The following is a 16,454-nucleotide window of genomic DNA, read 5'->3' as shown; positions in this document are numbered from 1 at the left end:
ATTTTCCCTCATCTTATATATTTTTGGACGCTGAGCGACATAGAAAAGCTCCATTCATTGCCTCATCTCATTTCAAACTGTAGGGAAAAGCCATTTTGATTTCCAGTCATTTGGGATTTCCTCTTTCCCCAGTGTTATGTCAGACATCAAAGTCCATTTGCTGGTAATGGCGAACAGATTAGTTAATTTGAGAACACCTGAGCGCTGCGATACTTCGGACACAAATGTTGCGTGTGTGTGTGTGTGTGTGCGCGCGCGCTCCCTCTCATTTGTATGTGTATGTGTCTTCTAAGACGCCGTCCCAGGGCCCGAGCTGTGTCATGTTACAGGAAGGACATTGTCTGGGGCCCCAGCAGTTTGAACAAGTGGCTCAAGCATGTACGGCCCAAATTGCAATGCGAGGAGCGCGTGTTTTGCTCTTTGACACGTAATGACAGATAGTTTCAATGCAATCGGGCCAAAGCAAACATGGCCCCCAACTCGGAGAGCCACAGGGGTCAACCCACGCCACGATGATGCCCTGTCTCCGCCTCTGCTCCAGACCCAGAGGAACCCCCTGAAACGGACACGTCCTCTCAACCCTTAAACTCAAACTGCTACAGAGGACTGTCCCGTTCTGGAGAACTGTGTGGTTTTAGGAGCTTTGCGCAAGCTGTCCACAAAGGACGGTAGAGTTAATATTTTGGGGTGTCTGAAGTAGAAAACGTAACACAGCGGAAGTTGGTCTTCTTTGTGTTTCTTTCTTTCCCGGTGAAGTTTGCACACAGATTTAAAAAAATACAAGGTCACTCATTAAAAAATATAATATAATAATATAATTTTATATATATTTATATATATATAGTTTTTTTTAATTGACATATTTTGTTGACATTATATTGACTCAAAAATGGGCCATTATATAGTTGATTCAATAAGTCTTTAAAAAGTTGCCAATTATTTTATTATTGTAATTTTTAAATCAAATGTATTCATTAAACATTTTCTTATAAGCAACTCATTAAACAATGTGAATAGGTACTGGAAAACCCTGTGAGCTTCTGATGAAGGACAGTCACCCATAGCACTTTTACTGCATCCTTTGTTGTCAAAATCTAAATTAAATCAGCTATTATGTTAAAATAAACAGACATATTTTATGTTTGGGGTCAATTTACCCCAGCAATTTAAACCTACCAAAAATGACTGTCATTGAAAGTGTTGCCTAAGTTTACACTTCAAGACATCAAGAACACATAGCAGTTCTCACATTGTGGTGTCATGGACTCTGCCATCTTTTAGTTGTCATTGCTGGGACACCTTCCGGCTGTTGCCTACAAGCTTACTTACTTGTCCGACCAGAGACACCAAACACATGGCCGCACCATCCTTCTATATCATTTGTACCCCTGTATTATTGCATGTGCTTTTGCTATTTGCCGAGCTAACATGCACTCCTTTTGCATGATCACTTTGACTCTCGGTGCTTCCATTCCCCATCACAGGTAGCGTATGTACTGATGTCAAACGGAGACTTCTAGGCACAAGGGCTCCACTTGGCACTTTTTTTCTTTTTGTTTTCCATTTTTCGGTGTCCGTCTGTCATGTGTCCGTGACGATAGAGAACGGGTGGCTGTTTTGGACCACACCTCAGGCTCTGCCCCGTGAGGTTGAGAGAAATTCCCTGTATAGTAGCTTCCTCAAGCCTGTACCAAGAGGGGCTCTTTGGCCTAGAGGTCACTGTTTGCCCGCATGACAGACTCTACCTTTAAGGTCAGGCTTTTTCTACTGTCCACATGGCACAACTTCAGAGGTTCCATCCATTTTGCCATATTGCCAGTGCCAGCCAACCACTGGGACACAAAACACAACACCTCTTGGCCCACAGTGGCCACTATAATAAGCACTTTCAGTCTAAGGCTCATTGCTGCCGTCCAGGTGGATCTAGAGAAAAGCAAGGTGTTCAAAATGTGTAGCTGAACATACTGTGCACAATGTCGCTTCTTTCGTTCATTCCTTGTCATTCAGTGGAACCCGGGCCGTTGCTGCCGTGCAGCTATATTTTAAAATATATTTCTTGGCTTGTGAGCATGATGCGCACATTAGTTAGATAGCAATGCAAACACATGATCTCAATGTTTGTTATTCATAAGAGTGATGACAGCAAGAAAATGATCCCTCTGTTTGTGAACTTTGGTTCAACTGCAGAACATAACACAGTATGTGCCAGATGATGGGCGCTTTTTTATTTCAAAACGCTGTATTCAACCAGAGATTCAAGTACTGCTGGTAATATGGGATATGGGAGGTGCTGTAACGGGTGTGCTTCAAACTGTAAGAATTGAGCTGAAGGACCAAAACGTAATCAAGGACTAGGACAAGGACCTATGATTCCCAAGTCTTCGATAGACAATCCAGTAGAAATCCACATTTTCAATTTTCAAAGTCTTGCATTTTAGGTTTAGAGAGCGAGTGTTTAAGTTTTTTAAAACGTGTGCGCCGCCGATGTTTGTTGTGTGTCATATCCCTGAGCTTTCTTGCTGTTCTACAGTTGGACTGTAAACTTCTTTATGCCAATGGCGTATCTCAAAAGAGTCATCCAACACGAGTGTTTCCCACACTCCCCAAGCAACGTCAACAGGTTATCCTAAACACAGTTCCAAACACCTCAAGCCATGGCACTCCCCCTGTTGTGGTGTTTCCAAAGGTGTTTTCAAACACAACTGGTTAAAAGATGCTACTGTCTTAACAGTTCATGGGTAGCGGGCGGCAGTGTAAGGGATACCACTGTCATCACAGTTCACAGGTCCTCCCTCAACCCTGGGGGGAAGCCAAGCGGGCCTCAGATCCGAGAGGAAACCCAAAAAACAACATGGTGTCATTTAGTCATGGAGGATTACCTGCTTTGACCAAGGCAGTTGGGCCCATCCACTCACTGTTCCCACAATGCAGCTGTTTGTTTTGGGGTGGTATTGTCATGCATTTTGCTTTGTTTTTTGAGAGGAGGATGTTGGTTTGTGCCTTCAGGTGTGCCTTAAACTGGAGAGATCTTCTTCCATCACCCAATAGGTGATACAGCGCTCTCACGGGATCTAACGGGTGTGTGTGTGTGTGTGTGTGTGTGTGTGTGTGTGTGTGTGTGTGTGTGTGTGTGTGTGTGTGCGTGTGCGTGTGCTCTAGGCGTACATGATGTTCAGCTCGGGGGTCTTCTGGATGGGCCTGTTCTTCATCCCAGTCACCTCGCTGGTCTTTGACGTCGCCTACAAAGTGTGAGTCTCCTCCGCTCCCGCATTCTGCTCGGTGTCCCCGCTCGCGCCGTTCTTCTCGGGCGTCGTCCTGGTGAAGATGTCGGGGAGTCATTTTTTTTCCGACTCGCGCCTTCGTCTTCAATGTACAACGTTCTGCCGCACCCACCACCATTAACATTCTATAGGCCCCACTGAATTGCACAGCACCTTATCAAATGCTCCAACGGACAATTTTGTCCAAGTAAAATGTTATTTATTTGACAATGAGCGAACGCTATTGCGTCATTCGTTGTTGAAGACAAATCTGAAACCGCAAGCGACCTGTGGAGTCTCTTTATATGACATAGGCACAAACCTTTACTGACGACACGTCTCACGCTGTCGATGCAGCCATCTTCAGCTTTCACAGATTTGCCCATTCCAAGGTGATTAAGTGCTCAGTCTCCTTGATGATAATAATAATAATAATAATAATACTGCCTCTGGTTCCCACAGGGACTCTAGCATTTAGATTTATGGAGTATACTAAAGGAAAAAACATCCAAATATCTGGTATTCCAGAGACCAGCCCCGTGGGAGATTGAAGCTTTCACCATCCATTGAAAAGAGTATTACAACCTTTTTTTATTTTTTCTCCTCATTTCGGCCGTACGGCACCATGCGATGGCAAGCCGACAACCTAATTATTTGAGTTACGATCTCTCTCGGTGGCTGCGTTGCATCATATCCTGAGTTAACCGTTGTGTTTGTTTAAGTCTGTTTACTTTTACAAGGAATTTGACTGGATTATGGCATCACGGTTAAAAAAAAAAACAACAGAAAAGTGGAATTCCGAATAAAATGTTTCTTTTTCTCCCCGTGTCGTCGTGACGCACAGCGTGAAGAAGGTGTGCTTCAAGACGCTGCTGGATGAGGTGCAGGAGCTGGAGGCCCTGTCCAAAGACCCTGGAGCCGTGGTGCATGGCAAGAGGTACCGCAACACACGCCCCGCGAGTTCTTCACGCTATCTATGGGGTGGGGGGGGGTAGTAGATCGGTGGTTCGATCCCCGGCTGGTAGCCTGCTGAGGTGTCCTTGAGCAACGAGGGAGGGAGGAGGCCACTGTGCCCACTGCTCCCAGACATGTCAGGTACTGGGATGGGTAAATGCAGAAAAGGTGGATTAATAAAGTATATATTATTATTATTAAAATTATTGCTGCAAAAATGAACAATCAAATGATGAAGGTAAAGTGTTAGAATCGTCCTAAAAATGTATCTACGTTTTTAGTTGTAAGTTCCATAAGTTTAGGCCTTGATTTTGAAACGTTTTATTCCATAAAGTAAGTTTGAACCTTATACGTAGTGTAGGTTGATGTAGTATGTGTAATTACTGCCACTTCATACACACTCATTACTAATTACTGTCCATGCACACGTATCACGATGAAAGGCAGCCATCTTGCTTTTCTACGGTGCGCTGGGGGGGGGCGCACCTAACATGACATTTTTTGAGGGTTTTTTCCAAAGAGATGAATCCCCATTTTGAGGGGGGAACAAAAATGTAATAATTGCATCGTCAGCGATTTTCATAGATTTACGATTTCTTCAAATATCCATAAGATTGTTGTCCAAGATTGATATCAATTAACACATCGTTTGGCATAAGTCGGTGTTGATTCAAAAGGATCAAATAAAATAACTCAACTCCTCCTGTATTCCAGTTTTACCACAAATAGGATAAAAGCCGGACCCTCATTAGTTAATTTGGCTTTTCCCAGCTCTCTGGGGTCTCTGCGGTGGGCATTAGCATGGAGCAGATCAGTGCGAAATCTCCTGCCAACTGAAAGTGATCCCCCGGCCTGGCCCCTGGCCCAGACCCAGCAGGACCGGCCCCTGAGCCCTGCGCGCAAACACACACACACAAGCACAGTTTATAAGCGCACAATCATTTATTGATACACTAACATATCTGGAGACACGGACGCAGACATAACAATTGCACAACAATCCATCACGCGCAGATCTTCGCTGGGAGACGTTAGCGTACGTGCACGTGTACCTGTGCACAGAGGGAGCAGATTTACATTCGTCCGTTTGGAGTGAGTTGTAGCTCGGCCTCCCCGTCCCTGCTTGATGTATGGCTCATTAAACCTGCCTGCAGCGCTCAGCACGAAGCTAACACACTGCCTGCCTGCCTGCGTGCGTGTTTGTGTGTGTGTGTGTGTGTGTGTGTGTGTGTGTGTGTGTGTGTGTGTGTGTGTGTGTGTGTGTGTGTGTGTGTGTGTGTGTGTGTGTGTGTGTGTGTGTGTGTGTGTGTGTGTGTGTGTGTGTGTGTGTGTGTGTGCGCGCAGCCTGACGGAGAGGGCCCAGCTTTTGAAGAACGTCTTCAAGAAGAGCACAGTCAGCCTGTACCGCTCTGACTCCATGCAGCAGAACCTGCTCCGTAAGTCCTCTTTCCTTGTCTTTGTTTCTCTTCATTTCCCTGTCTTTGTTTCTTTCTTTCTTCCTTCCTTCCTTCCTTTCCCACTTCTCAAAGTTTGTCATTTTTCCTTTTCCGAGTTTGTCTTTCTTTCTCTCTCTTTCGCTCGCTCTTCCTTCTCTGTGTTTTCTTTCTTCTTTTCTCAAATGTTCTCCTCTTTCTTCCTTTCTTACGTCTCAGTTTTTCTTTCTTTCTTTTTTTGGTCTTTCTTCCCAAACGTTCCCCCTCTCTCTCTCTCTCTCTCTCTCTCTCTCTCTCTCTCTCTCTCTCTCTCTCTCTCTCCTCCCACTCCTCCCCCACGGCCCCCCACACACTCTCTCCCTCCGCTCCCTCTGAGCGGAGGCAACCTTGCAGTCCCATCCCAAACAGAAATCAGAGCCTCGTTACTCCTCCGCGTAGCTTCACGGCTCCTCCGGGGCTTCACCCGCCTCCGCCCTTCTCCCGCCTCCGTCCCCCAAAGAGCCTGTTACATTCCGGTCCTCCCCAGCGTCTTTTATTTGTTCGTTCCACATCGGCCAGACGCAGGAAGCCCCCCCCTCTGTATCTGAGCGTGCATTGAGTTTTGGTGAACCTGGTCCCAGAGCCTCCGTCCTGCCGGGCGGAGGCGGGCGTGGCCGCTTCACCGCTCTTGTTTATTTTTGTCGTCTGTCTGCACCGTTCTGTTTCTTTCTGCTCCTTTTGCCTGATCATGCTGTTGTTGTTTTGTTTTTGTGTTGTTTTTTTTGTTTGTTTGTCCCGTAGGTGGGGATGAGAACCTTGTCGTGTGACCTTTTTCTTTTTTTCACCCCCACTCACTACGAAAACCTTCCTGGTAGTAACCCGGTAGAAACCCGGTAGTAACCTAGTAGTAACCTGGTAGTAACCCGGTAGAAACCGTGTTTTTCCCCCCTAAATCTGGTCGCCTGTCGCCGTGCGCTTCCTCCCCGTGTGCCGTGACCTCCCTCCCCTTCAGAGATCACTTGAGATTCACCAAACTGTTGTATTCCCCCACAATGCACTCCTCTCAGCCGGGCCCTTTGAACTCGCCCGCTGGCCTCCAGGTACTGACCGAGTCATTTGACACCTGAAGGTGAGTCAGGGGTCAAAGGTCAGGAGGGGATCCTTTAGAGTACGACACAGTGCGGCCTTAAAGTGCCGCTGATTGAGACCTTTATTTTTTAACTTGGGTATTTAACGTGTATTTGCATCCTGTGTACTTTGGTTACTCCATGCCTGCAGTTTTTTGTGTGGAGCCTCATCTCCTTTGCTTTCTGTCGGTTTCCTCTTCCCGGCGCGGGTTTCTGACTCCTCCGTCCTCCTCCGCAGACGGCTACGCTTTCTCTCAGGACGAGAACGGCGTGGTGTCCCAGTCGGAGGTGATCCGAGCCTACGACACCACCAAGCAGAGGACCACCGACTGGTGAGGAGCCCGCCTCCGCCCTTCATCTCCCCGGGCCCCCGCACCCGGAGCCGCTGACTGCCGTTTTTTCCACAACGGCCCTTTGGAGCCGCATGGGGGGTGTTGCGGCGGCGCGGGGTCCGACCCCGCGGCCGCGAGGAGGCTTCTGAACGTGACGATAACACACAAGACGGAGGGGATGCGGTGTGCTGCTTGAAAAAAGGGAAAATGACAAGGAACAAAATGTTGTAGATTATGTTTTCACGACGCTGTTGCGTGTCCATCATATGTGACGAGCACTGTGCAGTTCTCATCTTTTCCACTTTGTTCGTTTTTAGCTGAAGTCTGTCGCCCGAAGTCCCTCGATGTTCTAGTAAACACGTTTCCTCGAGAAATGAATCATTAATGCCGAGCCAAAAAGTTTTAACCGCTGTACTGACATCAAATGCAATTAATTCCCAAATGCACTGTAAATATAATGGATGTTACGGGCAAACAAATCAAATTTGATTTTTTTTATTTTATTTTATTTTATTTTATTTTTCACAGTAGACTGCCAAAGGGCAGTCGCGTATACAATCTCTTCCAAACACTGGTTTAAAAAAAAAAAAAAGGAATATTTTAACCAAACCTGCTCGGAGTGCAGGGTGCATCCCAGCCCTCAGTGGACCACGTCAGACCAGACGCTTTCAGTCATTTCATTGTATTTTTTGTATTTTTTTGCACGTAGGAAAACAGCTTGTCTAGCGAGGCCTTACATCGGTTCACGCCTTCAGCCATATTCATTTTGTGTCATTCAGACGCTGTTCTAATTTCTGTTATTTAAACAACAACAACAAAAAAGCAACGTATGTAGATATTGTGCCTGATTTTAACTTTTAGTTTAAAATGTTTTTTTTTGTTTTTTTTTGGTAGTTTGTCGTGTGTTTTAATAATTGTCTCCTTGGACGTAGCCAGCGTAGTTTCCACCATTCTACACAGCAGTTTGATTGCTCGTGACTAGTAATTGCATTCCACACACAACTCGGCTGCAGCGATCACAACGGTGCCTAACTCCACCTTTTCCCTGATAGAGCGTCAGCCAGTAAGCATAGCGCAGTGCTCCACCCACACACACACACACACACACACACACACACACACACACACACACACACACACACACACACACACACACACACGTACACACACACACACACTGAGTCTCCCCCACCACAGAATTGTACTCGTACAATGTGAGAAACACATCCAGTGCCTTGTGGCACGTGTGAAGCCGAGATTCCCTTGCCCCCGTCGGGGGGCGTGCGGTGGTCTCGCTTTCTGTCCGCTCACGGTGGTGGCTTCTATTTCACCATAGTATTTCCCCTCTAAATGGAGATTCCCCCCCGAACATAAGTGCCATTAGTTTAAGGGAGAGAGAGAAATATTAGCCAGGAAACTCCACGACGGTGTCCAAACTACTTGGTCTAGTATAGTTATTTTGTGGATTTGTATTTTTATATTGGAGATGTATGAATTTTGCATTTGACCGGCTTTGTAATGAATCGTCGTCCGTACGTTTTTTGTTCTTTTTCCTCTGACAAATTGACAAGAATTCTCATGTGATGGAATGAGGGAAAAAAAGGAGCTTTCTTAAATGTATTGTTATTATTATTATTATTATTGATGTTAATATTGTTACAGCTTAGTTTATTTATAATTGACTACTCGTGTCTGTGATTGCTTTCTACTCCCCATGGGAGATCAGTTTTCTGACGAATGCGTGTGTGTGCGCGTGTGTGTTTGCTCGTCGTCTGCATGTGTGTGTGTGTATGTAACCTCTTCCTGTGGATAACTTATACGTATGAATTGCATGTCTGTTCGCTATATGTGGGACTGAGCGCTGTAAGCTCACTTCTCTTGTTACATTTAAGTGTGTGTGTGTGTGTGTGTGTGTGTGTGTGTGTGTGTGTGTGTGTGTGTGTGTGTGTGTGTGTGTGTGTGTGTGTGTGTGTGTGTGTGTGTGTGTGTGTGTGTGTGTGTGTGTGTGTGTGCGCGCGCGTGCGTGATACTGCTTGCTCCAATTGTCTGTCTGCACGAGGTATAGTAATGGTCTTCTACTGTCGGCTAATGCATGGCCCCTAGGGCTTTGTGTGGGTGTGTGTCTGCGTGTGTGTGTGGGCAGTGTGTTTTGTGTGTGGGTGTGAGTGTGTTTTGTGGGTTCTGGAGGCCGAGCTCCAGCCTCAGCCCTGGAAGTGTCGGCCCCTCCAACGCTCAGCGGGCTTTAAGAGGAGACGTCGCACTCGTACCTTTCCAGTCGTGGATTTCTGCTTCTCTCTGGTCGTTGTTTTTTGGGTGAATCATCTCTGGGTGTTCATGTTTGTAACCTGTGTTTCTCATGCAGTGTAACCTCTATTTCACAAAAAGGAAATCTCATTTTAGAAGTTTTGTTTTATTTCTATTCTTGCTTTTTATTGAGGGGAAGTCAAAAAAAAGTTCACTAGCAAGTTAAATTTTATTTTTCTCCCCTAAAACGCTGAATGTGGATCTTGTGTTTTTGTGGAAGGCTTGGACTGTTGCTTTTTCCGGAAACAAAAAAACACATCGTCGTGTGTGAAAAGTTGTGGGCTGCATGAATGAAACAACAAAAAGCCGTTCTTTAGTTTTAATGTATATCGTACTACTCCGAATCTGTCACTTTACGAATGAAAAATGCACTTTTAAAGATCTTTGGTTTTAATATTTGGTTCTTATGTAATTTTGTTAAATGATTGTTCTGCATGTTGGGACTGCAAACTTTTAAGTGTTGTTTACTGCCATGAAGGACTACTAAAAATAAACTTTACAAACATGGAGGTACGCCTTGGTCCTGGTGGCTAATTGTTATTTCAACCCCAACGCGGTGCTTTCTCCCGTGGAATAGTCGTATTCTCTGTGTTTGCGTGCGGCAGCAAACAGGACGCGGCACGAAGCTAAACAGGAAAAGGCGGCAGCCGACGCTCTGCGAGCCGCACAAACAAATGATGTCCATACACTCTGGATTTATTGTTGTTAGGGTGACGCTCGGTTGATTCCCCACTCGGACTTAGGAAGTGGGAGTCCGGTAGTCGGATAATCAGCGTTGTATATTAATGTGAGATTCATGCCGCCCCCTTTCCTTATTTATGCTCAGATCAAATCTGTTATGTCTGCCGCATCTAAACCAGCCTCGCTAGACGTTGGGAAAAGCGGTTTATTGTTTCAGTAAATACTCACTTGGAAGTAATTGGAGCCGACGAGTTATTTTCAGGCTTCAGTATGAACAGAGGTAAAACAGTCACGCAATTACGTTCAACTATTAAAGCCTCTCGTGTCGTGACCGACTGAGAATGGGGGGGGGGGGGGTTTAGGAAAGCTGACCCGCCCAAAAGATGAAGTGTGTTGTTTACAGTGCTCACCTACAACAAAAACGGTCCTAAACAGATCAGTTTAAAGCGGTCTATTAAAAAAAAAAAGGAAATCATCAAATATAGACCCTTGGCAGATACTGAAAATGGGAATTGCCCTAAAACTCGTCTCTCGAGCGTGGAGCGTGGCGGCAGGAGGTTTTAGCGGGGGATGAAATGTCCGGAGACAGTGATTGCCAGGTCTATTTCACACTCAGATAACTTAAGGACAGAGGAGTCTTTGTGGGGGTTGGCCATACCTGTTAGTGCAACCCAAAACTCTATCTCTGGGGCCAGTTGTTTTTAACACTGTGACCACGCTATGCTCATTGAACATTGACAATGACTGATCTGAGCGCCGCATTCCTGCTGGGAAGTCTGGCGCAAGAGTGAGCGACAGGTAGGAAGCTGTTGTGCAGCCCAAACAACTCTGCTGCCCTGCTCGCTCTCCTGCTTTCAAGAGCTTTGCTTATTGTTTTGCGCAATTTACTAATACAGCGTTTCATCAGTTTACACATTTACACACACACACACACACACACACACACACACACACACACACACACACACGTTGGGACTGATGAAACTTTGTTTTTGTTCTTTTAGACTTTTGGGGGGGGGGGTAAAGACAGGGTTGGTCTAAGGTTCGGTACACACCCTCCCCTCTTTTGGAAGGCTTTGTGATTGTCAAAACATGTTTCTTTGTCCCCGTTTCAGCGTCCACCGGTTTTACTGAAAATTCCAAGAACAGCTTTGCAAAAGAGAATTCTCTTGTTCTACAGTACTTGTATTCCTTTTTGAGGAAGCTGCAACCCTTTTTTCCCCCAGTGGTAGACATATTGGATAAAAACACTCACTTTAACATACAATATGGGAACAACATAAATGTAGGATAGAGAGGTTTGTTTTACTTTTGAACTGTGCATTACCTAAAAAATAAACATTACTGCCTGTGATAGGTCCATTTTATTATTACAAAATCAAGCCGTGTCCTGTAACACAGTTGATGTGACCTTTAAGCACTTTGCAAAACAACAAAGTCCCTCACGCTTTGCATGAGTTCCTGCAGCTCTGGTTGTCAGTCGGGGCGTTCCAGCTGTGTGTGTGTGTGTGTGTGTGTGTGTGTGTGTGTGTGTGTGTGTGTGTGTGTGTGCGCGTGTGTGTGCGTGTGCGTGTGCGTGTGCGTGTGTGTGTGTGTGCGCGCGCGCTTCCATTGCCACACTGTCTCACATCCCGCCAGACAATTCCTCCCCAATCAGCTCTGTCCGAAGTCAGCGAAGCCCTTGGCCCCGGGGAAGGGCTCCGGCTGCAGGGGGAAGAAGTACTGCTGCGGCAGGAGGAACCCTGCACTCTGTGGGGGGTGGGGGTGCACGGGGGGCGGGTGGAGCTGCAGCTGTGTATGTGTGTGGGCGTGGGCGTGCGGGTGCTGCATGCCTCCCGACATGGCCGCCACGGGGGACGTGTAGGGGGGAGGCGGGGGCGGGGGCAGGATCTGGGGGGCGGGCCCCGAGGAGGACGAGATGGTGGCGGTCACCAGGCACCCGTGCTGCGGCCCGGACCCCTGGCCCGAGCCCGGACCCCCCAGGGAGAACCTCCGCAGGGAGCCGCCCCCGCCGCCCGTGGAGCTGGAGCTGGTGGTGGCCGTGCTGGACTGGCGCGAGGGCGCCCGCAGGCTGGGCGGCGCCGTGGTCAGTATCATGGGGATGGTCTCGCCCTGGCAGCCGCGCAGCGAGAAGCGCATGGGGGGCTGCGTGGGCTGCTTGGGACGCAGGCACGTGCAGCAGTAGACGGCCACCAGGGAGCCCACCACCACGAAGGCCACGAACATGCTGCCCACCATGAGGAAGGGCACGTAGATGGGCTCTGCGGAGAGAGAGAGAGAGAGACGGTGTCGTGGGTAACCTGGTGGGAAACTGCATTTCTGCTTTTGTCGTGCGCACGCGGTAATACCAGGGAGGCGTTGGTTCTTTTGTCGAAAGTGTTCTTGCTCCACATAGATAATGCGAGGACGGGGGGAAAAAAAAAGGGGGGGAAAAACAAATGAAGCACAAAAAAACACTTTATTTTCCTGCTTCATTGGCAGGGGCAGGCTATGCAAGAACCATAATCAAACATAACAAATACAACCAATACTTATTATACGTATATTTAGTTAAATAATCCAGAGTGTTCTCGTCAAAAACACCGAGGTGTGGAGTCTGTGTATGAAGAGTTTTCCGCTTGGATTAAAGTTGACATCACACCAACGAAAATACTTTTTCAACGACAGCATATGAAGTTTATTCAGAAAATGAGGATATTGTGTCCCGACTGCCAGGTTGTTTTGCGGCTGATCCGTTCGGGAAATTGAAAGAAAGCAAATTAAAATGTTGAATAGAGTGATTACAGATAAGATTGAGGAGTTTAGCAGAAAGGAGGAACATTAAATAATCATTTCTGATGCAGCAAATTGAATGGTCTGGTCTGTGCTGTGATTTTGGGATTTATCTTACTTTCTGACAAAACTGACACTTTTGTTTGAACCTTCCTGTTCGTTTCCATCAGGAAATCGAAGAGATTTTGTTTTCAAGTGACACAATCACGCAGTGTTCTTGTTTTCAAGCAGTTTTCCTTACTTGTAGCTTATATAAAAACATAAAGCCTCATAGGTTTGGAAAAACTCTAGTTTATGTCCTTTATTTATTAGTAAATTAACCCTTTGTAGTTTTAGAGATATTTTTTATTCTGCATATTTTGTCAGGTTTTAAATATAATTATATTGTTATAATTAGAGAAGGCCCAATTTCACTCCTCTACTGTTACTTGCCTAGTTTTCTATAAACTTAATAAACACAAATTGAAATGTAAAAATGTATCACTGAATCAATTGGGTAATTTGAAATGTTATTTTCCTAATAATACTCAGTGGCAATATCAGGATTATTATTATTATTATTATTATTATTAATAATAATAATGAAAATAATCATAATGAAAAAAGGAAACAAGCATAAATGTAAAGTAAAAGTAAATAAATAAGAAAATTATGAAAATATCAATAATTGTTTTCCACATACTGTTAAAATAATAACAATTTTACACACATTCTTAAAATAATAATAACAATAATAACAACTATGAAAATTATCATAACAATGAAAAAAGGAAACAAGCTTAATACATGTAAAGTAAAAGTAAATAAGAAAATTATGAAAATATCACTAATTGTTTTCCACACACTGCTAAAATAATAACAATGACAATTTTACACACATTCTTAAAATAACAATAACAATAATTATGAAAATAACAATGAAAAAATAAAACAAGCTTAATAAATGTAAATATTGTAAAAGTAAATAAATAAGAAAATCATGAAAATATGAAGCTTTTCCACACTCTTAAAATAATAATAATAATAATAATTATGCGTTTCCACACACTCTTAAAATAATAATGATAATAATAATAATAATAATAATAATAATGCGTTCCCACACACTCTTAAAATAATAATAATCCTCCTCATCATAACTTACGAGCAGCGAACTCGGTGTTGTCCACCTCCCGGTCGTTGGTGCAGGCTCCCTGGTCCAGACGCGCGTCCGCCGCCGCGCAGCAGTAGCGCAGCGCGCAGGAGCCGCAGCACACGGTGGCGTCCGGCGTGTCGAAGTCCTCCGGACACTGGAAGCCGTCGTGGTAGTTCCCGTGGCCGTCCAGCCACCCGTGGCAGTACTCCCCTTGGGCGTGGGACGTGCGGAGGGTCCAGGTGAGGCACCCGAGCAGCAGGCAGCCCAGGAGGCGCGCCATGCCTGCGCACACCGGGGTGGGTGGGTGGGGGGCGCGTCAGGGGATGGAGAAGCGCATGGTGACGGCGTTGCAACTGGGGGCTGGAAGGGGAAGGAAGCGGCCTCCGGCGCCGCTCGCAGCGTCGCTTTCTAAACGACTCGTGTCATCCCGGCGGATCTGCGCCTTGTCCCTGGAAGTGGCGCCTGCTCGTACGAGGTCGTACATCCGGGCCTCGCTCCCCGCGGGCTGGTCCAGGTGAGCGAGGCTCCAGGGGGGGAAACGGAGTCCACGCACGAAAAGTCTCCCAAAAGCCGCCGAGCACCGCCCTCCCCGCAAGACCCCGGCTGAGGTGGAGGTGGAGGCTCCCGGCGCGGTGCGGCGTGCGGCGTGCGGCGTGCGGTCCCGGTCCCGCTCCCGCAGCGGTTCTCCCGGCGCCGGCTCGGACGCCGACGCTTTTTGTGGCCCCGCTCCGTCGGCGCGCACGCAAGCAAACCGCTGACCGGACGTGCGCGTTCACGGAGGAGACGCGGGACGCGGGAGCGCGCTGGCGGCGGCGGCGGCGGCGCGCTGCCCGAACGTTTTCCCGAGCTGGTTCGACGACTCGGGGGGAGTCGGGGCTTCGCCCGCGTGGTGGGGACGGGCAGGGTGTTTATGGGCTGCCGGGCTTTGTTTTATTATTCCTTTATTTTTTTTTTTATTCAATTTTTTTTCCCCCCCACCCAACGCGATGGGAACGTCCCGTCTCACCGCGGGTTTCGCTTGGGCAGGTTCGTCTCCCCCGGACGCGGACTCGTAACCCGTCGCTGAGTCGCCCCCGTGTGGTTCTGTCAACTCGCACCGGGGCTTGGACCGGGCCCTGAAGCGGGTCAACACCTCCGCATGCGGTCACGCCCTGCTCAGAAATATCACAATAATAATCATATCATAACATATTAAATGGACAGAAAGGGATTTGGCTGTAGCTCAAATAGAATGTTGTGATTCGCTTCATTCTTTTTGCAACACTATACTATATATACTGCATGTAACTTATAACCTGCAGTTTATGTACAGATTATACAGTGTGTGTGTGTGTGTGTGTGTGTATATATATATGTATTGTGTGTCCGTGCGTGTGTGTGCACATGCCACACTTGCACAATTTGCCATTTCCTGCTTCGTCAGAATCTGCCTGTCTGTCTATCTAACAATCAGAGAGATCTATCTGTCTGTCTGTCTGTCTATATAACAATCAGAGAGATCTATCTCTCTCTGTCTATCTGTCTGTCTGTCTGTCTAACAACCAGAGAGATCTATCTCTGTCTGTCTGTCCGTCTTTCTGTCTGTCTGTCTGTCTAACAATCAGAGAGATCTATCTCTGTCTGTCTCTGTCTTTCTGTCTGTCTGTCTGTCTGTCTAACAATCAGAGAGATCTATCTGTCTGTCTGTCTGTCTATATAACAATCAGAGAGATCTATCTCTCTCTGTCTATCTATCTGTCTGTCTGTCTATCTAACAATCAGAGAGATCTATCTGTCTGTCTATCTAACAATCAGAGAGACCTATCTATCTATCTGTCTGTCTGTCTGTCTGTCTGTCTGTCTGTCTGTCTGTCTGTCTATCTATCTATCTATCTGTCTATCTATCTATCTATCTATCTATCTATCTATCTATCTATCTATCTATCTATCTATCTATCTATCTATCTGTCTATCTATCTATCTATCTATCTATCTATCTGTCTGTCTGTCTGTCTGTCTGTCTGTCTGTCTGTCTGTCTGTCTAACAATCAGAGAGATCTATCTGTCTGTCTGTCTGTCTATCTAACAATCAGAGAGATCTATCTGTCTGTCTGTCTGTCTATCTAACAATCAGAGAGACCTATCTATCTATCTATCTATCTATCTATCTATCTATCTATCTATCTGTCTGTCTGTCTGTCTGTCTGTCTGTCTGTCTGTCTGTCTGTCTGTCTGTCTGTCTATCTGTCTATCTATCTATCTATCTATCTATCTATCTATCTATCTATCTATCTATCTATCTATCTATCTATCTATCTATCTATCTATCTATCTGTCTGTCTGTCTGTCTGTCTGTCTGTCTGTCTGTCTGTCTGTCTGTCTGTCTGTCTGTCTATCTAACAATCAGAGAGATCTATCTGTCTGTCTGTCTGTCTATCTAACAATCAGAGAGACCTATCTATCTATCTATCTATCTGTCTGTCTATCTATCTATCTAT

At 46.1% G+C, this 16,454-nt stretch overlaps 1 protein-coding gene across 1 annotated transcript; it reads right to left on the bottom strand.

The window, feature by feature from the left end:
* Positions 1 to 11,280: 11,280 nt before the first annotated feature.
* On the bottom strand, positions 11,281 to 14,463 carry shisa3 (shisa family member 3). Its single transcript, XM_080007622.1, has 2 exons — positions 13,987 to 14,463; positions 11,281 to 12,331 (listed from the first exon to the last, which is right to left on the bottom strand). Exons 1-2 carry the CDS (start codon positions 14,255 to 14,257, stop codon positions 11,724 to 11,726), a joined length of 879 nt encoding a protein of 292 aa, XP_079863748.1. The 5' UTR covers positions 14,258 to 14,463; the 3' UTR covers positions 11,281 to 11,723.
* Between the last annotated feature and the right edge of the window lie 1,991 nt (positions 14,464 to 16,454).

The sequence above is a fragment of the Zeus faber genome, assembly GCF_960531495.2.
Source record: "Zeus faber genome assembly, chromosome: 10".
NCBI classification, from domain to species: Eukaryota; Metazoa; Chordata; class Actinopteri; order Zeiformes; family Zeidae; genus Zeus; species Zeus faber.
The sequence above is the reverse complement of the archived record's forward strand: the minus strand, read 5'-3'. Positions and strand labels throughout refer to the sequence as shown.

Excerpts from the sequence above, each read along its gene's own strand:
- shisa3 (XM_080007622.1), bottom strand. The coding sequence starts at position 14,257 with ATGGCGCGCCTCCTGGGCTGCCTGCTGCTCGGGTGCCTCACCTGGACC. Across the intron at positions 12,332-13,986 it reads CAACACCGAGTTCGCTGCTC|AGCCCATCTACGTGCCCTTC; the intron begins GTAAGTTATGAT and ends CTCTCTCCGCAG.